General features: G+C 49.1%; 1 protein-coding gene and 1 long non-coding RNA gene across 6 annotated transcripts in view; both read left to right on the forward strand.

Annotated features, from left to right (window-relative positions):
• The window catches only part of HK1 (hexokinase 1), a 137,237-nt gene extending 115,390 nt beyond the window's left edge, over positions 1 to 21,847 (forward strand). For all 5 annotated transcript variants that reach the window (XM_033209688.1, XM_033209687.1, XM_033209689.1 and 2 more), the window contains 9 exons: positions 795 to 1,099; positions 2,643 to 2,791; positions 3,111 to 3,230; positions 4,999 to 5,094; positions 8,453 to 8,552; positions 11,127 to 11,310; positions 13,963 to 14,118; positions 18,564 to 18,797; positions 20,956 to 21,847. In XM_033209688.1, coding sequence (XP_033065579.1) covers positions 795 to 1,099; positions 2,643 to 2,791; positions 3,111 to 3,230; positions 4,999 to 5,094; positions 8,453 to 8,552; positions 11,127 to 11,310; positions 13,963 to 14,118; positions 18,564 to 18,797; positions 20,956 to 21,100 — 1,489 coding nt within the window. In that variant the 3' untranslated portion in view covers positions 21,101 to 21,847. The remainder of the gene's footprint in view (positions 1 to 794; positions 1,100 to 2,642; positions 2,792 to 3,110; positions 3,231 to 4,998; positions 5,095 to 8,452; positions 8,553 to 11,126; positions 11,311 to 13,962; positions 14,119 to 18,563; positions 18,798 to 20,955) is intronic.
• LOC117082734 lies at positions 16,469 to 17,555 on the forward strand. The gene is made up of 2 exons (XR_004436750.1): positions 16,469 to 16,679; positions 17,006 to 17,555. It is a non-coding gene; the product is annotated as an uncharacterized LOC117082734 (long non-coding RNA).
• Positions 21,848 to 21,989: the final 142 nt, after the last annotated feature.

Raw genomic sequence — 21,989 nt, forward strand, 5'->3', positions numbered from 1 at the left:
GCATCTGTCACCATGCCCAGCTAATTTTTGTATTTTTAGTAGAGACAGGGTTTCACCATGTTGGCCAGGCTGGTCTTGAACTCCTGACCTCCGGTGATCCACCTGCCTTGGCCTCCCAAAGTACTGGGATTACAGGCGTGAGCCATTGCACTTGGCCCCATCTGACTTTTGAACACCGTGCTTTTGACCACTGTGCTGTATTATCTTCTTCATGGTGGAGGACAAAATGTTTTTAGACCTGGAATTTTTGTGTGTGATACTCATGTAATAATGAGAATCTTCTCTTTTTATGTGTGATTATGAACGATTTCATTTTTCCTTTTTACCTCTCTGCATTTGCTAACTTTTCTACAGTGTATATATATGATTTGTGTAATGAAAAAAGCAGGTGCAGAAAATGGAATTAGGCTGGGCACATGGCCCATGCCTGTAATCCCAGCACTTGGGAAGCTGAGGCAGGTGGATAGTTTGAACCCAGAAGTTTGAGACCAGCCTGGGCAACATGGCGAAATCCTGTTTCTACTAAAAATACAAATAAGTTAGCCAGGAGTGGCTCCAGCTACTAGGGAGGCTGAGGTGGGAGGATCACCTGAACCTGGGAAGTTGAGGCAGCAGTGAGCTGTGATTGTGCCACTGCATTCCAACCTGGGCGATAGAGCAAGACCCTGTCTCAAAAAAAAAAAAAAAAAAAGGGGAAAACAAAGAGTTAAAGAGTGGAGAAAGAAAGGGTGGCCAGAGGTCCCCAGTAGATGCTCAGTCCAGCTGTTGTGGCATGTCCCCCCTGCCCCCACAAGGTATTCCCGGCGTTTCCACAAGACTCTGAGGCGCTTGGTGCCGGACTCCGATGTGCGCTTCCTCCTCTCGGAGAGTGGCAGCGGCAAGGGGGCTGCCATGGTGACGGCGGTGGCCTACCGCTTGGCCGAGCAGCACCGGCAAATAGAGGAGACCCTGGCTCATTTCCACCTCACCAAGGACATGCTGCTGGAGGTGAAGAAGAGGATGCGGGCCGAGATGGAGCTGGGGCTGAGGAAGCAGACGCACAACAATGCCGCGGTTAAGATGCTGCCCTCCTTCGTCCGGAGTACCCCTGACGGGACCGGTGAGGGCCTGCTGGGGGCTGACATGCCTGTCCTGCTCCTGCCAGGGACTGAGCCACAGTGGGGGAGGTTGGATTCACCAGTGGATGCCTTTGCACTGGTGATGCATGATTTTGCCAGAGCTAGAAACTTCCTCACACCTGTTTTCCATTTTTATTAACTGATTTGTCGTGTGTGTGAGTCGGGGCAGTTAAATTTTCCTGGTCAGACCTCCCAGGCAAGTGCTATCTACCTCTAAAACTACAGCCCTGCTCAGAGTAGTGCTCTGAGCTGGGCAAGGTGGCACACGCCTGTCATCCAGCTACTCAAGAGGCTGAGGTGAGAGGACTGCTTGAGCCCAGGAGTTCAAGACCAGTCTGGGCAACATAGCAAGACCCTGTCTCCAAAAGTATTAAATGAATAAAAAAGAAGTGTTCTTAAAAGCTGGGCAAATCCCACAGCACTGATTAGGTTTTCCCAAAGCCAAGGTAAGGCAGCAGAAGGATAAACACTCAGTGTACTCTTCTTAAATCTCTATAGAGTATGCATGAGACATTCAGGGCCTGGGGAGTTTTGCATTCAGGCAAATGGTAGCATGGAATCCAACCCTTTATGCTAACCTTGGTAGTTTTCACTGAAGCCGATCATTATGGGGAATCTGAAGAGCTTTTCAGGTGGGTCCTTGGAGTAATGAATGTTTGTGACAGGAATGTGTCCTATGTATAAGTTACCTCATACCACATTATAAGCCACCCTCATACTTAGTGGCTTAAAACAACCACCCCTTATTATTGTTCATGCATCGGTGGGTCAGTTGGACAGTTCTGCTCATCAGGGCCAGGCTCGGCTGACCTCTGCCGGCCTCAGTCCTGCATCTGCAGTCAGCTGTTGGGTCAGCTGGGAGACAGATCTCAGATGCCCTTCCACACATGTCCAGCAGTTGGCTGCTGGCTGGGGTGCAGGGGTCCCTAGCCCTGTGTCTCATCCTTCAGTGGGCCACCTGTCTGTTCAAGTGGTGGCAGTAAGGGCTGCAAGGGAGAGGGGAAGACTTCAAAGCCTCCTGGAAGCCCAGACTGGGGATAGGCTCAGCTTTGCCTCTGCCACACTCTGTTGGCCTGAACAATCCTAGGGCTGGGCTAGATCCCAGGGGAGGAGAAATGGACTCCGTCTTTCAGTGGGAAGAACTGCAGTCACATTGCAAAGAAGGATTTTGCACATGCAGGGAAGGGAATGATGTGGCTGTTTTTGCAAATACCCCACACCCTGACATAAATTATTAATTTTTGCAGGAGATTTTCATTGTTGCAGCCCTGCTGAAGTCTGTGTATTGTGACAGGTGGTTTACTCACATGCTCCCCTCCCAGGGTGGCTCCAAGTCTGTGGTGCTCAGGGATGTAGTGCCCACTCTTCCTCTGAGTCTGTGCTGTGTCCTAAAGGGAGGAGTTGCAGCTTCTCTTCTCTGTTTGCTATGGGGTTCTCCCCTTGAAAGTCTGGAGTCTTGAGTTTACTGGCTGCCAAGAGGCACTTAGCTGTTTTTGACATTCTTTACGTTTTTGACTGCAACAGAGAATGGTGACTTCTTGGCCCTGGATCTTGGAGGAACCAATTTCCGTGTGCTGCTGGTGAAAATCCGTAGTGGGAAAAAGAGAACGGTGGAAATGCACAACAAGATCTACGCCATTCCTATTGAAATCATGCAGGGCACTGGGGAAGAGGTGAGATTGCAAAACCATAGTGCATATGCACTGCACACACAGCCAGTGGCACCGGCAGTCACGTGATGACCAAAATCCTCCATGGGATGCCCACATGGATTTGTGTCCTTGTGGCCCAGAAGCACCAGATGCTTTTTGCCATGCCTGGCTTGTGACACTCTGGTGGCTGACAAGGCCCTGGAAAAGGATGCTCACTCTGCATGTGGTGGTGGGGGGGGGGGGACGTGTTTGCATACGTGTGTGTGTGTATACACACTTTGGTCCATGTGCACTGATAAAACCACAGAGAGCATAGGAGATCCTTTCTTTTCTCCTGCAGCTGTTTGATCACATTGTCTCCTGCATCTCTGACTTCCTGGACTACATGGGGATCAAAGGCCCTAGGATGCCTCTGGGCTTCACGTTCTCATTTCCCTGCCAGCAGACGAGTCTGGACGCGGTGAGTCTCTGTCCTTAGGCCTCAGTGATCAGGCAGCACTGAGTCCCTGTGGCCCGGGTGGGCTGGCCCTTGAGGCCTTCTCCAGCCTCAGTGTCATTCCTAGGTGACAGTCACAGTCACAGTGGGTTGAGCCAGGCTTTATTTCACAGCCTGCAGGACATACTGGGACTCTTCTCTCTTCTTTTCTCTTTGAAAGCAGTCACCTTTTCTGGGACACCTTCTGGTCCTCCAGGCAAAAAAAGAACCTTGTCCTCTTCTGTGCCCCCTGTTCGTTTGTTTGTTGCCTTGCTTATAGCACTTCTTACACAGTTAGTTCTTAGTGACAGTGTCTTTTGTTTCTGCTAGTGGTATACTCCGTGAGCAAGGACCTGTATCCCCACACGCCCTAGCACAGTGTCCAATCAGAGGAGATAATAAATGTTTGTTCAATACACGGGATGAATCAGGGTCCAGGATCAGAGCTTGAGCACCTGCTGACTACTGAGTACTGGGCTCAGAGCTGAAGGTTACAGCTCCTGTCCTCTGGAAGGCCACAGTCTAGTGGGGGAGCTGAGTCCCTAACACCAGTGGCTCCAGCTCCATGCAGTCAGGGTTGGGGAGTGGATTCTGGGCAGAAAGAACCAATGGTGCAGAGTCACGGAGGCAAGACCCAGCCTGTCACGTTGGAAGAGCTGTAGGTAGCTCTGGGTGTCATGTATGTAGGTAGAGACCTACATGTGGTTATGACCAGGCAGGAGTTCTGGAGGTGGGTCTTAGGCCAGGGTTTAAGGCTTAATGAGCAGCCCTAGGAGAGCTAGGTATGGTCACCTGCCTCTGTAAACCAGTTAATCCAGTCACGTCGCTGACTTGGGACTTTTTCTTCTGAAACTCTTTTAGAGCTCAGGAGTTAGATCTATGAAACTTGAGGGTTTTTTGTTTGTTTGTTTGTTTGTTTGTTTTTTTTTTTTTTTTTTTGAGACGGAGTCTCGCTCTGTCGCCCAGGCTGGAGTGCAGTGGCCGGATCTCAGCTCACTGCAAGCTCCGCCTCCGGGTTTACGCCATTCTCTCGCCTCAGCCTCCCGAGTAGCTGGGACTACAGGCGCCCGCATCTCGCCCGGCTAATTTTTGTATTTTTTTAGTGGGACGGGGTTTCACCGTGTTAGCCAGGATGGTCTCGATCTCCTGACCTCGTGATCCGCCCGTCTCGGCCTCCCAAAGTGCTGGGATTACAGGCTTGAGCCACCGCGCCCGGCCGTTTGTTTGTTTTTAAAGCACTTCACTTATACCTTCACCTTGGATTCATCTCAGTCAACGCACACCCAGGGTGCTTTTTTCCCCAGGAAGTGTTTTAACTTCAATCCAGTGAAACCCAAAATGTATTTTAGGTAGTCACAGCATTACTAAACTCTTAGGATCCTTTAGTTATAGTGTTAGTAGACTCTTCTGTACAGCTGGTTATGCCAGTGGCAGCACCAGGCTAAGAATCGGGTGATCTGGGCTCTCCATTATTGAGTGCCGTCTTTGCTGTCTGCTGAGTGAACTTAGACATCACTATTTACCTAATGTGCCTCATTTTCTCCATCTGTGAAGTGGGATTATTTCAGACCCCTATGAGGATGGCGAGGAGGGTCTATTCGTATTTTATTGGTTTGTCCTCAGATGTTTGAACTCTTGTCTCCAATGTTGTAAGCCCTCAGCAGTTGTTGACTCAGGAGGGAGGGTTGGAATTTTGTATTCTCCCCTTCCGGGTTAATTACACAGGACTCTCCTGGTGCTTTTTATGTTTTAGGGAATCTTGATCACGTGGACAAAGGGTTTTAAGGCAACAGACTGCGTGGGCCATGATGTAGCCACCTTACTAAGGGATGCGATAAAAAGGAGAGAGGTAACTATTAAAATAATGTTTTTAAGAATCTTGACTGTTTTAGGAGTTTCTAAAACGTGTGTTTGCCTGTTGTAAAGAATTCAGGCTGGGCGTGGTGGCTCACACCTGTAATCCCAGCACTTTGGGAGGCCGAGGCGGGTGGATCATGAGGTCAGGAGTTTGAGACCGACCTGGCCAATATGGTGAAACCCCGTCTCTATTAAAATTACAAAAATTTGCCGGGTGTGGTGGTGCCACCCATAGTCCCAGCTACTCGGGAGGCTGAGGCAGAAGAATCGCTTGAACCCAGGAGGAGGTTGCAGTGAGCCGAGATCGTGCCACTGCACTCCAGCCTGGGTGACAGAGCAAGACTCCATCTCAAAAAAAAAAAAAAAAAATTCAAAGAATACAGAAGCATGTGACCTGGCCAAGAAAAGCTCCCTATTTCCTGACTCCACTGCCCGCAATGAAACAAGGGCTCATAGGTTTGTGTTGTTAAAGGATTATTTTTTTTTTTTTTAGGAAGGTAAATCATGACTCTCATACAAATTGAAAAAGAGAGAAGCAGCCCCTGACAGGTGGGCACAGCCTGACACTCTCAATTATGCCTTGGTGTTCTCCTGCGGAACACAAACAATTTCAGAGAGTCCACAAACAGTTGCAGAGCGGAAACATCACACACAGCCGCTCCGTCCGGGACCATGATGGATTTAGACAAGAATAAGACCAGTCTGTAACCCTAGAATTGCCCCTGGTTCCTGACAATATCCAACCCAGAGCAAAGCCCCAGTTCTTTAAACCTTCCCCCAAACCACAACACAGACACAGATCCAAATTACATTTTTTTTTTTTTATTTTAAGAATTTTAAAGTTTCCTTTTTTTTTTTTTTGAGACGGAGTCTTGCTCTGTCACCCAGGCTGGAGTGCAGTGGCCGGATCTCAGCTCACTGCAAGCTCCGCCTCCCCCCAGGTTTACGCCATTCTCCTGCCTCAGCCTCCCGAGTAGCTGGGACTACAGGCGCCCGCCACCTCGCCCGGCTAGTTTTTTGTATTTTTTAGTAGAGACGGGGTTTCATGGTGTTAGCCAGGATGGTCTCGATCTCCTGACCTCGTGATCCACCCGTCTCGGCCTCCCAAAGTGCTGGGATTACAGGCTTGAGCCACCGCGCCCGGCCTAAAGTTTCCTTTTTTGAGACAGGGTCTTACTCTGTCACCCAGGCTGGAGTGCAGTGGTGCAATCTTGGCTCACTGCAACCTCTGCCTCCCAGGCTCAAGAGATCTTCCCGCTTCAGCCTCCCTAGTAGCTGGGACTACAGGTGGGCATATACATCCAGCTAATTTTTGTATTTTTGGTAGAGATGTTGTTTTATCATATTGTCCAGGCTGGTCTCCAACTCCTGGGCTCAGGCGATCTGCTCACCTTGGCCTCCCAAAGTGTTGAAGTTTTTAAATAGAGGTGGGGTCTTGCTATGTTACCCAGGCTGGTCTTGAACTCCTGGGCTCAAGTGATCCTCCTGTCTTACCTTCTCAAAGTGTTGGGATTCCAAGCATGGGCCACCACACCAAGCCACTTTCCGAGATGCCCCCTGGGGTGTGTTCTCCAGTGTTGCAATGAGTCAGTAAAGCCCGACTTTGTTAGATTACAGGTGTGTTTCCGGTGGTCTTTGGTTGGAGGACATTGAAAAAATATAAAATGAAAAATTTCCAATATTTAACTCATTAATTAATTAGGGAGTCAGTAAGAGACTGTTTCACATTTTTTTCTTTTGCCTTTTTTCAGACCCCATTACACTGAGCAAAGTAAGAAATTAAACAAAACAAAACAAAACAAAAACACTTCAAATGACAGTCTAAAGAGCAGACAGATACCTAGGCATTAGGCAGTCAGGGAAGCTGAAATGAGTGTCTGAAAGAGGGCTGATTTGTCTGCTGTCTTTTGCAGTTAAATAGGAAAAAAAGAAAGAGGGCTGAGTTGCATCTGGAAGGGTATGCTACACAACTTACAATATTTCATTGAAAATATAGCTGCAGGTTGGGTGCAGTGGTTCACACCTGTAGCCAAGGCAGGAGGAACTTTGGGAGGCCAAGGCAGGAGGAACGCTTGAGCCCAGGAGTTGGAGACCAGCCTGGGTAACATAGTAAGACCCAGTCTCTGCAAGAAATTAAAACATAAAAAATTAGCCAGTCCATAGTGGTGCACACCTGTGGTCCCACCTACTTGGGAGGCTGAGATGGGAGGATTACTTGAGCTTAGGAGGTTGAGTCTGCAGTGAGCCATGGTTGGGGTAGTACACTCCAGCCTGGGTGACAGAGCAAGACTCTGTCTCTTAAATTAGAAAGGATACCTGGTGATCTATTTTTGCCTGTTTCACAACTGTTAGTGTTAATTCTTCTAACTTGCTTTTCATGCATAGGCCAATACATACACACACACTCTTAAAAAATAGGAATTATCGGCCGGGCGCAGTGGCTCAAGCCTGTAATCCCAGCACTTTGGGAGGCCGAGACGGGCGGATCACAAGGTCAGGAGATGGAGACCATCCTGGCTAACACGGTGAAACCCCATCTCTACTAAAAAATACAAAAAACTAGCCGGGCGAGGTGGCGGGCGCCTGTAGTCCCAGCTACTCGGGAGGCTGAGGCAGGAGAATGGTGTAAACCCGGGAGGCAGAGCTTGCAGTGAGCTGAGATCCGGCCACTGCACTCCAGCCTGGGCGACAGAGCAAGACTCCGTCTCAAAAAAAAAAAAAAAAAAAGGAATTATACCATATATACAACATGACAACTTGTTTTTTTGATTTAATATGAAACAGGTATCCTTCATCATTGCATTTAGACCAACCTCATTCTTTTTCCTGGCTGTGTAGGATTCCAGCATATGTCTGAATTGCGATTTACATAGTCCATTTGATCTACACTTGGATTGTTTCCTTTTTCTGACTATTGCACGTCATGCAGTAAACATCCTTGTATGTGTGCCTTTGTGCACCTGCATGACTATTTCTCAAGGACAGATTCTGAGCAATGAGTTTGATATTTTCCATTTTGCTCTCTGAAAGGCCATAATGCTTTAAACTCCAAAGGGAAGAAGCTATTTGACCATGGCTGCTTGTGTCTCCTATTCTATGATTCGCCCTAATAGTATCTGTAAAATGTGTAGAATACTTTCCCTTCCTTAGATCTCATGTTTCAGATATATCCTCAATAGCAGAGGTTTAGTCTGTGAAGGAACATTCATTACGTTTTTGTAGGCTGGTGAGAAAACCATCTTACATGATAACCAGGGGCTCTCTGACTGCAGTGCAGCAGACAGAACCAGCAGCATTCAAGCCAGGCATAATGATCCTATTCCTAAAGCTGTGTCCCTTTCTTTGCAAAGGAATTTGACCTGGACGTGGTGGCTGTGGTCAACGACACAGTGGGCACCATGATGACCTGTGCTTATGAGGAGCCCAGCTGTGAGGTCGGACTCATTGTTGGTGAGTTTCCTGGAAGTTCTCTCCCTGGGGAAGGGAAGGCTGAGCTTTCCCTGTTTTGTGGAGCCTTGGCCCAGCAGCTTGGTCCTCTGTATGGGGTAGTTTTATCTGTCAGTATCATTTCCTGACCATCTCCAGAGTTCAGGGCTGGATGAAGGCTGCAGAGTCTCCAACGGGGGCCGGGGGTCAGGGTCTCTTTCTTAAGACACCCATAATGCTACACATTGCCTATGATCAGACTGTCATGAACTGAACTCTCCAGGAATGAGGCCCCAAAAGGCTCACGTGGCTTGAGTGGAGACAGGTACCTGGAGCGGGCCTGGCAAACATGGCAGCTCTGTGGGCCTTGTATGGAGGGGCTCTGGGCAGGTATTGCAGAGGGATGGGGTAGAGAGGGAGTCTGAGGCTGGAAAGGAAGTAGAGAGCACTTCCCATGCTGACCATGCTTAGAGCATGGAAAGGGGCAGGATGGTCTTGGGCACCATTTTGCCTTTAGCAGCCACTGTTTGTGCTTGGTCCCAGCCACTGAAGGGGGTTGCAGAGAGGTGGTCTCTGCAGCTTGTTGCCTTGTAATCCAAACACATTAGGGGTCTGGGCCTCGAGCACATCGTTCCTGAAGCATATTGATTTGGACTATGAGGAAACCATTTGTCCTGCTGGTCCTGCTCCTCATGTCAGGGGATGCTGGGAAAGACCCCAGAGAGTTTCTTAGCCAATATCTGCAGACTCTGCCTGGCCAGTGAGCAATGGCACCCCTGCTACTGGATCAGTTGCTGAGCATCTAGAGCTTGGGAAGAGGCCCCGGCAGGCTGCCTTCCAGGTGCCAGGAAGAACTTTTCATTCATTGTTAAGCCACTTTTCGCTTCTGTTGAAATTTAAAAAACTAGGGAGCAGCTCTTGGTGAAAGGTTGTTTGGGGCCTGGCTTTCTCCACCCAGCCCCTCCCTTTCTTTCTATGAATGGGCTTAAGTATGAAATGCAAAGCTAGGGGCCCCACCTTCCCTCCTGGGAGGTCAGACCCGCCTGTTTCCTGGCACCAGGCTCCAGCTACATTTCATAGCTACTTCTTCTTTCTTTCATCAGTTGATCTCTTTGCTCAGGACTCACATAGGCAAGATGTATGGTTTCCATGTTTTGGCTTTCTTTGCATCTCCCACTCCCATCATCTTCCATTTTTGGAGCTCCTTTTCTCTCAGTTTTAACCTTGGGTGAAAAGGGGGCTGAGAAAACAGAACAAACATCATCCAGCTGTACAGTCTTTGAACTCTACTTAAGTTTCTTCAAAGGGGATGAAAACTACCAAAGCCCTTTTGGTCTGGCCAGGGGGTGTGTCTTGTGTCCTCCTGATGAAGGTTCACCTACATCCCACCCTGGATGGGTGGATGGTGCTCCTGGGTGCATCATTAGCATCATCCTGGGAGCTTGTTAGAGACGCAGGCTCTCAGGTCCCGGCCCAAGCCTCTTGAATCTGGATCTGCTTCTTAGGGTCCCCAGGTGATCCAAGTGCATATTAAAGTATGTGTGTGAAGCACTCTTCCTGGGTTAGTTGATTGGTTTTTAAATGTCCAGTCTATTCAGTGAGACAAGTTCAGTGACCACAAGTTTGGATATCATGGGAATTAAAATTGCTGTGAAAGTTGCAGGATGCTTGCCTTCAGTTTCTTAGCTCTCTTGGGCTGGAACAGCAAACAGTCTGTGGTCCTTCTATTTTAAGTGACTCTTCTCTAGGGAGTTCAGGAATGGAAGTCAGAGATTCCTGAGCCCCTGGCAAGCATATGCCAGGTTGCATGTGTGTGGTGTGTGGGTCCACCCAGAGAAAGGTGCCTTTTTCATAGAAGAATCATCTGATCTTCAGAGGTCTGATACAAAAAGGATGAAAAACCATTGCTTTTGAAAGCCCCCCCTTGAAATGCTGAAGACACTGTCCTGCCCTGAACTGTGGGCTTCATCCCAAGATATGTGGGAAAGCTTATTGAGCAGGCATAGTCCGTGACCAACCATCCTTGTCAAGAAAAGATAAGTGGGGCTGGGCGTGGTGCCTCATGCCTGTAATCACTTTGTGAGGCTGAGGTGAGAGGGTAGCTTGAGCCCTGGAATTTGAGATGAACCTAGGCAACATGGCAAAACCCTATCTCGACTAAAAATTTTAAAAAGCCAGGCATGGTGGTGGTGCTTGTAGTTCCAGCCACTTGGAAGACTGAGGTGGGAAAATCACTTGAGCCCTGGAGGCTGAGGTTGCAGCGAGCCGAGATTGCGCCACTGCACTCCAGCCTGGGTGACAGAGCCAGACACTGTCTTGAAGAAAAGAAAAAGGAAATAAGTGAATATCCATGGTAAAACAGAAGATAATCCCCTAATATTTTATACACATACATATAGGCATGTATGTATTGTATAGGCATGTATGTATTGTATAGGCATGTATGCATATTGTTGTGTGTCTATGTATATATTTTTTCTTCTGGTCTGAATGTTGCCTAAATCTCTACCATTAACGCTCCATCTCTTTGCTATAAAGCAGTTGCAAGACCCCCAAATGCAAGGCCACCGCTCCTCACTGCCCCTTTGTGTGTTCCAGGGACTGGCAGTAATGCCTGCTACATGGAGGAGATGAAGAACGTGGAGATGGTGGAGGGAGACCGGGGGCTGATGTGCATCAACATGGAGTGGGGGGCCTTTGGGGACAATGGGTGTCTGGATGATATCAGGACACAGTACGACAGACTGGTAGATGAATATTCCCTAAATGCCGGGAAACAAAGGTAACCCCGCCTGGCGGAGAGGGCACCCACAGTCGGGATGGGGGTAGCACTTGGCTGCATTCTGCCACTTGCAGTGGAAGAAGTTTCTAGGAGGAGAGGTCTGAACAGAGGCTTCAATACTGGACCCCCTGGCTCACTCCTGACCTTGGCCTTTTGGACAGCAGAGAACCAGGGAGGACAGACCCCCAACATGGTACAAGATGGCCCAGGGTTGATGCCTGTCTAGGGGCCGCCTGTGACTGTTTTTTAGCCTGGAGGATTCTGGCCTTCCGATCCTTTTGCTGTGTTCCTTCCCCATCAGAATAGCAAGGGGGTGGGGTGAGGGTGGCTGGGTGGCAGGTTGGGGTGAAGCAGAGGCCCTGTGGCAATCGTCCTTCCCTCTGCGAGCCTCCTGCACCACCTAGTGGCCGTGTGGAGCTCTGCAGCTCAGGTCTCAGGGACCGTGTCCAAAATGGCAGTGTCTGCCATACTCTGAAATGAGACAAGTGACCCTTTGTCCCAAGCCCCCAGGAATCAGGCCATCCTCTGCCACGGCCAGGATGAGTTGGTCCAAGTTGTCTCCCAGGAGCAGAAAGAAGGGCTGGAGTAGCACCTGACAGGAGTCATTCCCTAGCCCCCTCAAGGTTTTTGCTGTTTCTGAATACCACCTATGCTGTTATTTACTTAGTGTTTTTCTTTAAATCAGTTTATAATCCTCTTTTTTTTTTTTTGAGACGGAGTTTCGCTCTTATTGCCCAGGATGGAGTGCAGTGGTGTGATCTCGGCTCACCGCAACCTCCATCTCCCGGGTTCAAGTGATTCTCCTGCCTCAGCTTCCCCCAGTAGCTGGGATTACAGGCATGCACCATCATGCCCAACTAATTTTATATGTTTAGTAGAGATGGGGTTTCTCCATGTTGGTCAGGCTGGTCTCGAACTCCCGACCTCAGGTGATCTGCCTGTCAGGCTTCCCAGAGTGCTGGGATTACAGGCATGAGCCACTGCGCCCGGCACTTATAGTCTTTACTGACATTTAATGAAGGAGGAAAAAGAGGGAGAACCAGTATTACCATAAAGAGATGGAAACTATAAAATGAGTATAGTGAAGAACTGTGTTATTCAAGTCCAGCTAGATGCTGTCGCCTACCAAAGGCCCTGAGCTAAAACCCCCTTTGGGCCGGGTGCAGTGGATCATCAAAGTAATCCTAGCACTTTGGGAGGCCAAGGCGGGCGGATTGCTTGAGCTCAGGAGGTTGAGACCACCCTGGGCAACATAGAGAGACCCCATCTCTACTAAAAGTTAATAACAATAACAACAACAATAATGGTAAGACCCTCTTGGTTAAAAAGGGGGGGATCAGCAAGTGTTGGAAGGGCTTAAAGACATGTCAGCACCAAACTGGGGGAGTCTTTGTGGTGGAATGAGAAGGACTGGATGGGACTTGGCAGCGGTGTCCACTCCTCTGTGATTCCATTGTGTTCCTTTTTTTTTTTTTTTTTTTTTTTGAGACGGAGTCTCGCTCTGTCGCCCAGGCTGGAGTGCAGTGGCCGGATCTCAGCTCACTGCAAGCTCCGCCTCCCGGGTTCACGCCATTCTCCTGTCTCAGCCTCCCGAGTAGCTGGGACTACAGGCACCCGCCTCGTCGCCCGGCTAGTTTTTTGTATTTTTTAGTAGAGACGGGGTTTCACCGTGTAGACCAGGATGGTCTCGATCTCCTGACCTCGTGATCCGCCCGTCTCGGCCTCCCAAAGTGCTGGGATTACAGGCTTGAGCCACCGCGCCCAGCCGATTCCATTGTGTTTCATGTTCTTCCATGTACCACATGAAATAGGAGGAATCCTGGAGTATCCGAATTCCAGGGGACTCTTCTCAGCTTTGGGACACTGGGCTTGGGCATATGCCGTGGAAATGAATCAATCCTTTGTTATTTCTTGAGACCCCTGAGCATGGAGAGGGCAGGAAATTCAAAGTTCCAAGAACAGGTTGACCTCCAGTGTGTTGTGGCCACTAAATTCTCCCATCTGTGTGGCTTTGTCACTCTGCTGTGGGCTTGACCAGTACTCTGGGTATTTGCCAAACCTTTAGAAAAATCTAGGAACTTTCCTTTTTTTTTTGTCTTCTTGTTCCTTTAAGACTTAGCCCAGTCATTTGCTTATTCTGCAGATATTTTTTGGGCACTTTACTGAGGGCCCAGTGCTATGCTATGCTGTGCTGTGCCCTGGGGACTCAGAGCTGAAAAAGGCACACATGCCCTGTCCTCTTGGGGCTGTCACTGCAGCAGTGGTGGTGGGAGGCAGTGAGCTCATGTGTGTTATGAAGGAGGAAAATGGTGAGGTGTGCGGGAACCTGAAACAGGCAGGTAGGACTCAGGATGGCGGAGGAGGACTGGTTCTCAGGGAAGTGCCCTTGGGGCCGAGAGCTAGAAGGTAGCTGAGGAGGGAGACCAGTCTAGCGGGTAGACATGAATGCTGGTGGTTTTGTTTCTGATGTGAGAGAGTGGAGGACTCCCTGGTCCTCCCACTCTGCCTCTGCAGCAGGGCACAGGGCTGGGCGCTGGCTGTTGATGATGCGTTTGAGGGGCAGTAAGAGACGCAGAGTGACCTTGAGACCAAGGGCTGACAGTCCTCCTGGCCACTTCCCATAGACACCCCAGGCCCCTCCTCCTGTCTCAGGTATGAGAAGATGATCAGTGGTATGTACCTGGGTGAAATCGTCCGCAACATCTTAATCGACTTCACCAAGAAGGGATTCCTCTTCCGAGGGCAGATCTCAGAGCCGCTGAAGACCCGGGGCATCTTTGAGACCAAGTTTCTCTCTCAGATCGAGAGGTGAGTGGGCAGTGCCTTCCCTGCCAGCACCCACCCTTCAGAAGTCTCCTGGCCAGTGGATTGTGAAGGGGGTGGTAGGGACCCTAGGGGACATTTTGGCCATTTTTGAGGATGTTTTTTCTCCTCTGGAATAGCAGACCCTGGGCATTTGCATAGTGAAATCTTACAATTTTATTATAAATTAATATCCTTGGCCTGGCGCGGTGGCTCATGCCTGTAATCCTAGCACTTTGGGAGGCTGAGGTGGGTGGATGACGAGGTCAGGAGACTGAGACCATCCTGGCTAACATAACCATCCTGGCTAACAGACAGATGAAGCCCTGTCTCCACTAAAAATACAAAAAATTAGCCGGGTGTGGTGGCATATGCCTGTAATCCCAGCTACTTGGGAGGCTGAGGCAGGAGACTCGCTTGAACCCAGGAGGTGGAGGTTGCAGTGAACTGAGATTGCGCCACTGCACTCCAGCCTGGCCTGACAACAGAAGGAGACTCCATCTCAATAAATAAATAAATTACTTTCCTTTTATCTATCCTTTATGTTGGGGCATTATATTGATTTATTTGAAATTATGTATGTAAGAAGATTATATGGATTCCATTTCAGATGGTAAAGGTGCACTATACATACTTGTATTGGGGGTGCATAGGGCCCACCCTGGATTTATCTGAAAGGCAGCCTGGGGTTCAGTGCCAGGCCACCTAGGAGCTGATGCCCCTCGGCAAGTTGTTCCACTTTCTTTCTACTTTTCTCCTCTCCAGGGAACGTTTCTTCCTTGCCTTTGCTGTCTTCCAAGGCACACTGTGTGAGAAGGAGGAAAAATGGTCAGAAAAAACAAAAGCAATTGTGCAAATATTGTGTTCTTTTTAGAATGGTCATAATAACCTAACGTAGGCTCTGTGTAGGCTGGGCATGGTGGCTCATGCCTATAATCCCAGCCCTTTAGGAGGCTGAGGCGGGTGAATCACTTGAGCTCAGGTGTTCAAGACCAGCCTGGGTAACATGGCAAGACCCTGTTTCTACAAAAAGCACAAAAACTAGCTGGGTGTGGTGGCACATTCCTGTCGTCCCAGCTATTTGGGAGGCTGAGGTGGGAGGACAGCTTGAGCCCAGGAGGCGGAGGTTGCAGTTAGCTGAGGTTGCACCACTGCACTCCAGCCTAGGCAACAGAGACAGACCCTGTCTCAACAACAACAACAATAACAAAAAAAAAAAAAAAAAAAGAAAGATATTAAACCTTGAACAAAAAAACCTAACAAGCCTATACATTGCTCTTACCCACGCAAAATGGTTTTTATTTTATTTTATTTAATTAATTTATTTATTTATTTTGAGACGAAGTCTCGCTCTGCCCCCAGGCTGGAGTGCAGTGGCGCCGTCTCGGCTCACTGCAAGCTCCGCCTCCCGGGTTCATGCCATTCTCCTGCCTCAGCCTCCCAAGTAGCTGGGACTACAGGCGCCCGCCACTACGCCCGGCTAATTTTTTTGTATTTTTAGTAGGGATGGGGTTTCACTGTGTTAGCCAGGATGGTCTCGATCTCCTGACCTCGTGATCCGCCCACCTCGGCCTCCCAAAGTGCTGGGATTACAGGCTTGAGCCACCGCGCCCGGCCAAAAAATGGTTTTTAAGTATACAGTTCGGTGGCATTAAGTACATTCACATAGTTGCACAGCTATCACCACCATCCATTTCTGGAACACTTTTCATCTCCTCAGTTGAAGCTCTGTACGCAGCAAACACTAACGCCCCATTCCTCCCTTCCCCCACCCCAGCAACCACCATTCTACTCTCTGTCTTTTTGGATTTGACAACTCTGGATACTTCATATAAATAGAATCATATAGCATTTGTCCTTTGTGACTGGCTTAATTCACTTAGCATAATGTCTTAAGGTTCATCTGTATTGTGGCATGTATTAGAATTTCCTTATTTTTTAATTTTTTTTTTTTTTTTGAGACGGAGTTTCGCTCTTGTTGCCCAGGCTGGGGTGCAGTGGCGCAACCTTGGCTCACCACAACCTCTGCCTCCCAGGTTCAAGTGATTCTCCTGCCTCAGCCTCCTGAGTAGCTGGGATTACAGGCATGCATCACCATGCACACCCGGCACGTCCCACTAGAAATAATTTTGTATTTTTAGTAGAGATGGGGTTTCCCCATGTTGGTCAGGCTGGTCTCGAACTCCGGACCTCAGGTGATCCGTCCACCTTGGCCTCCCAAAGTACTGGGATTACAGGCATGAACCACAGTGCCCGGCCATCATTTCCTTATTTTTAAGGCTGAGTGATATTCCGTCACACACACACTGCATTTTGTTTATTTATTCATCCATCCATGGACACTTGGCTTGCTTCCACCTTTTGGATATTGTGACAAATGCTACTATGAACATGGGTGACCAGTATCTCGAGTCCCTGCTTTCAGTTTTTGTGTGTATGTATGCACCCCAAGTGGAATTGCGGGATCATATGGTAATTCCCCATTGAATTGTTTGAGGAACCACCATGTTGTTTTCCACAGTGGCCGTAACATTTTACATTCCCACCAGCAGCCCGTGAAAGTTCTAGTTTCGGCCGGGCGCGGTGGCTCAAGCCTGTAATCCCAGCACTTTGGGAGGCCGAGATGGGCGGATCACGAGGTCAGGAGATCGAGACCATCCTGGCTAACACGTTGAAACCCCGTCTCTACTAAAAAAAAATACAAAAAACTAGCCGGGCGACGTGGCGGGCGCCTATAGTCCCAGCTACTCCGGAGGCTGAGGCAGGAGAATGGCGTAAACCCGGGAAGCGGAGCTTGCAGTGAGCTGAGATCCGGCCACTGCACTCCAGCCTGGGCAACAGAGCCAGACTCCAACTCAAAAAAAAAAAAAAAAAAAAAAAAAGAAAGTTCTAGTTTCTCCACATCCTCGCCAACACTTGTAATTTTCTGGGTTTTTTGAGAATAGCCATCCTAAGGGGTGTGAAGTGGTATGGAAAGTCTTTTCAAGCATAATAGCAAAGAAAGAAATCATAAAGAAAAATGGCCAAATATAGCTACATAGCATCTATAAGTAAAAAAAAAAAAAATTAGTAATCAAACTTAAAAGGCAACAGTAAACTGAGGAAGACATTTGTACTGCGTATGACAAGACGCCTAGCAGGGCATGGTGGGCTTTGGCAGGTCTGGTCTACACCTGCTCTTCTCCACCAGCTGTGTGCTTTGCGATACTCAATTTCTCCCAGCCTCAGTTGCTTTATCTTTAAAATGGGGATAATCATACATGCATTGGTTGGTTGAGGAGTAAGGTAATGTATGTAAAATATATGTTACATGGTAAGTCCTCCAGGAAGCCTGGCTGGTCTTCAGTGTACCATCCCAGTCATCATCATCTCTTTCAATTTAATATAAACAAGACAAATATACCAGGAGAAAAGTCTTGAGACATAAGAAGTAGTTTATATGGCCAAAAAACAAATGGAAAAAAAAAGAGTCATCCTCACTAATAGAGAGGAATATAAATTAAACTATAGTCTTGTGATTGTGATGCCATCTTATAAAACTGTCTAAAGTTGTAAAAAATGGTCTTTTCCAGTGAGGATAAGTGTGGCCAAATACTCTGCTGGAGAGAGAGTAAATGGATAAAGTTTTCTGTAAGGCATCTGGCAATGTGTAGCAAAGGAAATTTAAGATTTATAAACAAACTTTATCAAATTTGTGAGACTGAGCTGCCCAGGCTGGAGTGCAGTGGCACAATCTCAGGTCACTGCAACCTCCGCCTCCCGGGTTCAAGCAATTCTTCTGCCTCAGCCTCCTGAGTAGCTGGGACTACAGGCACACGCCACCATGCCTGGCTAATTTTTTATATTTTAGTAGAGACAGGGTTTCACTGTATTGCCCAGGCTGGTCTCGAACTCCTGAGTTTAGGCAATCTGCCTGCCTTGGCCTCCCAAAGTACTGGGATTACAGGCGTGAGCCACCACTCCCAGCCTAAAATGTTTCTTTATAATAGCAGAAAATTGCAATTAACTTGAATTTCTCCGAATGGGCTAAAGAAATCATGGTGCATCCCTAGAAGGAATATTGTGGCAGCTGTTTCCAATCCTGTTCTCAGATAAGGCTGTGGGAAATTGCTCAAGGCATGAAACAGGAAAGAGAAAGAAAATCACATAGCAAGGATAATCCCATTTTGCATATCATGAGAAAGCATACCAGCTAGGAAAAATAAACTGGAAGGAAATATATTAGAATATTAATAGCATTTTCCTAGATGTTGAGACAGTGAATGGTTTAAATTTTCCAATTCTTATTTTGCTAGATTTGCCAGATTCTCCACAATTTAACATGTAACACTTGCCCTTGACTGTTTGTGGATGAGTACAGTGACTGGGGGGGGGGCATCCTTTGGAGGCGGTCCCCAGGCTGCTCTTGTGGGTCCCACTTCATCCAGCCCTCTGGCTTTTGTCCCCCACAGTGACCGATTAGCACTGCTCCAGGTCCGGGCCATCCTCCAGCAGCTGGGTCTGAATAGCACCTGCGATGACAGTATCCTCGTCAAGACCGTGTGCGGGGTGGTGTCCAGGAGGGCTGCGCAGCTGTGTGGCGCAGGCATGGCTGCGGTGGTGGATAAGATCCGAGAGAACAGAGGACTGGACCGTCTCAACGTGACTGTGGGAGTGGACGGGACGCTCTACAAGCTTCATCCGCAGTGAGTGGGCCTTCCAGTTGGGACGTGCAGAGCTTGCTGGGATCCCTTTGGATTAGGGGGTATCAGGATGTGGTTCATGCTGGGGAAATTCCCTGCCGGAGCCCAACCAGCCTAAGGGCTGTGCGTTCAGGAACTGGAGATTATCTGGGACAAGGTAATGAACAGTTTGTAGGGTTTGACTGGGATCCTTAGGGAGATATAGAGAAGTGGCTTCACTTGGCCAGCTCACACCAGTGGTATGACGTGACCCTCACCCCACTCCTCCTAGGCCCTGTTAGGTGGGGGCTGAGCAGTGGGAGAGGAGGTGAGGGTGGATGTGGGCTCACTCATAAGCCTGGTGAGCTGTAGCCAGGCCAGAGGCTGTGTTGGGTAAGTGGGGAGAGGATATTAAGACAGGGGAGGAGCTGGGTGCAGTGGTTCACACCTGTAATCCAGCACTTTGGGAGGCCTAGGTGGGAGGACTGCTTGAGTTCAGGAGTTTGAGACCAGCCTAGGCCACATAGTGAGACCTTCTCTGTACAAAAAAATTTTGAAAATTAACCGAGGATGGTGGTGAATGCCTGTAGTCCCAGCTACTCGGGAGGCAGAGGTGGGAGCATTGCTTGAGCCTGGGAGGTGGAGATTGCAGTGAGCCCAGATCACGCCACTGTACTCCAGCCTGGGCAACAGAGTAAGACCCTATGTCAAAAAATAAAATGGGAAAGGAGGAGAGCAACTCTCTTGTTCATCTGCTGAATCAGTTTGCTAAGACTTGGAAGGGCGGAGCGGTTTGGGCCCTGGGCTTCATGACAGGGAGGGGTAGGGAGTGGCCTCTAGAGAGAGGCGTCTGATCCCCCATGCCAGAGAAGGACATGTGATTGCACTTGCTGTGTGATTGTGATCCACCGCATGTCTCAAAGCTTGGCTTTTATGAATAGGGTGACCATATTTATTGTCTACACTAAGGTACTCTTGCCAGTCAGGAGTGCTAATAATTATTACTCTGGGACTGTAGGCAAACTAGGACCATCCCAGATAAATGAGACCACAGTGTCACCCTACTTATAAACAACCTCACCCGACTCAGTGTAGACGTTACCTGCTTACCTCATGGCTGTGGCTTGGGGTGGAACCATCTATCTTGCTCCATCCTCACCTCTGTCTCTCCCGCATAGTAGCTCTCCTTGCCATCAGCTGAGGCAGCACACAGGATTGGTTTAGAGCTAGGCTTTGGAGCCACATACTCTTGGATTTAACCCTGGCGCCGTCACTTAGAATCTATGTGCAATTGCTTAATCCCTGCAAAATCTCATCTTCCTCATGGGGTGGCAGCCACTGGCAGGACTAGAAATTAGATCTATAAAGTATGGGACACCTGGTAGGTCCTCAAACTCCTTGGCTCAAGCGATCCTCCCACCTTGGCCTCCCAAAGTGCTGGCATGAGCCACCACACTTGGCCCACCTAATAGGTCCCCAACCAAGGGCAGTGACTACTTTTGAGAGCCCCAAGCATCTTCAGCCTGAGCCTGCCTTTTATTTTCAGCCCAAATTGCAAGTATGTACATTCAGCCTTTGTTCAGATACTGTCTTCACTGGAGGGCATTCCTGTCTGTGGGAGCCAGGCTGTTGATGGTTGGGGGCTGGGGGTCTCAGGGCTGCAGCTGGAGATGGGTGATACTCATTCCTGCATAGCCTCCTGAACTGATCCAATGCTTGGTCTGCTTGGGCCTGCCTTAATGATCCATATCGGCCCCTAACATCCTCCTTGGTTTTGAGGTCCCCTTGGAGCCTCAAGCTCCGATGTGGCTGTGTGTGTTATTCATGTCCTAGCCCTCATAAGCCATACAGGGCAGTTGTGTTTGGATTCCCATTTGGGCCTCTCTGCCGAAACCTGTGACAATGGGATCGACCGTAGGCCCACTTTCCTCCCAGCCATTCTCAACTGGCCACAGCTGCTTCTAAGCAGCCTCCCTCCCAACCGTGTTCACGCTCCTTATTGTCAGGTTCAGAGTCTCTTTGATTTCCGATGCTTATGCCACGATAAACCCATCATGAAGTCGAAGAATCCTAAGTCGAATCATCACCAGTCGGGGGCTGTCTGTGCTTTGGTGTTTTCAGGTAGGCCAAGCATCTCTCATCTTCCTCCAACTACCTTCTCCTGTTTTCTCGTCCTTTTTAGCTTCTCCAGAATCATGCACCAGACGGTGAAGGAACTATCACCAAAATGTAACGTGTCCTTCCTCCTGTCTGAGGATGGCAGCGGCAAGGGAGCCGCCCTCATCACGGCCGTGGGCGTGCGGTTACGCACAGAGGCAAGCAGCTAAGAGCCCGGGATCCCCAGCCTGCTGCCTCTCCAGCACTTCTCTCTTCGAGCGGTGACCCCCCTACCCTTCCAGCGAGTTGTGCTGGGAGACGCCGACGCCGGGGCCCGCCGGCGCGGGAAGGAAAGCAAAATCCAACTAATGGTGTATATTGTAGGGTACAGAATAGAGCGTGTGCTGTTGATAATATCTCTCACCCGGATCCCTCCTCACCTGCCCTGCCACTCTGCATGGTTTGATTTCGACCTGGTCCCCCACGTGTGAAGTGTAGTGGCATCCATTTCTAACGTATGCATTCATCCAACAGAGTTATTTATTGACTGGAGATGGAAAGTCACACCACCTGATGGGCCTTCTGGGCCTCCAAAGCCCATCCTTGGGGTTCCCCCTCCCCGTGTGAAATGTATTATCACCAGCAGACACTGCCAGGCCTCCCTCCTGGGGGCGCTGCCTGAAGGCGAGTGTGGGCGTAGCATTAGCTGCTTCCTCCCCTCCTGGCACCTATATGGCTTGGCATCGCATCGTGGTGTGTCAATGCCACAAAGTCGTGTGTCCGTGGAACCAGTCCTAGCCACGTGTGACAGTCTTGCATTCTGTTTGTCTCGTGGGGGGAGGTGGACAGTCCTGCGGAAATGTGTCTTGTCTCCATTTGGGTAAAAGGAACCAACCAACAAACAATACCATCACTGGAATTTCCCGCCGCTTTGTGAGCCATGTCGTATGACCTAGTAAACTTTGTACCGATTCAAAGACCTGAGTGATGCTTAATGGCTGGGGGCGGGGTGACAGGCGGAGGGGGGCGCGGTTTCTTGGGATGTGGCAAAGACCAAACGTTGGGGGAGTTTTGTGGCCTTCTGGGTGGAGGAGGTTTTTTTTTTTTTTGAGATGGAGT

Source organism: Trachypithecus francoisi, unplaced genomic scaffold (assembly GCF_009764315.1).
Source record: "Trachypithecus francoisi isolate TF-2019V2 unplaced genomic scaffold, Tfra_2.0 Lachesis_group9, whole genome shotgun sequence".
Lineage (NCBI taxonomy): Eukaryota > Metazoa > Chordata > Mammalia > Primates > Cercopithecidae > Trachypithecus > Trachypithecus francoisi.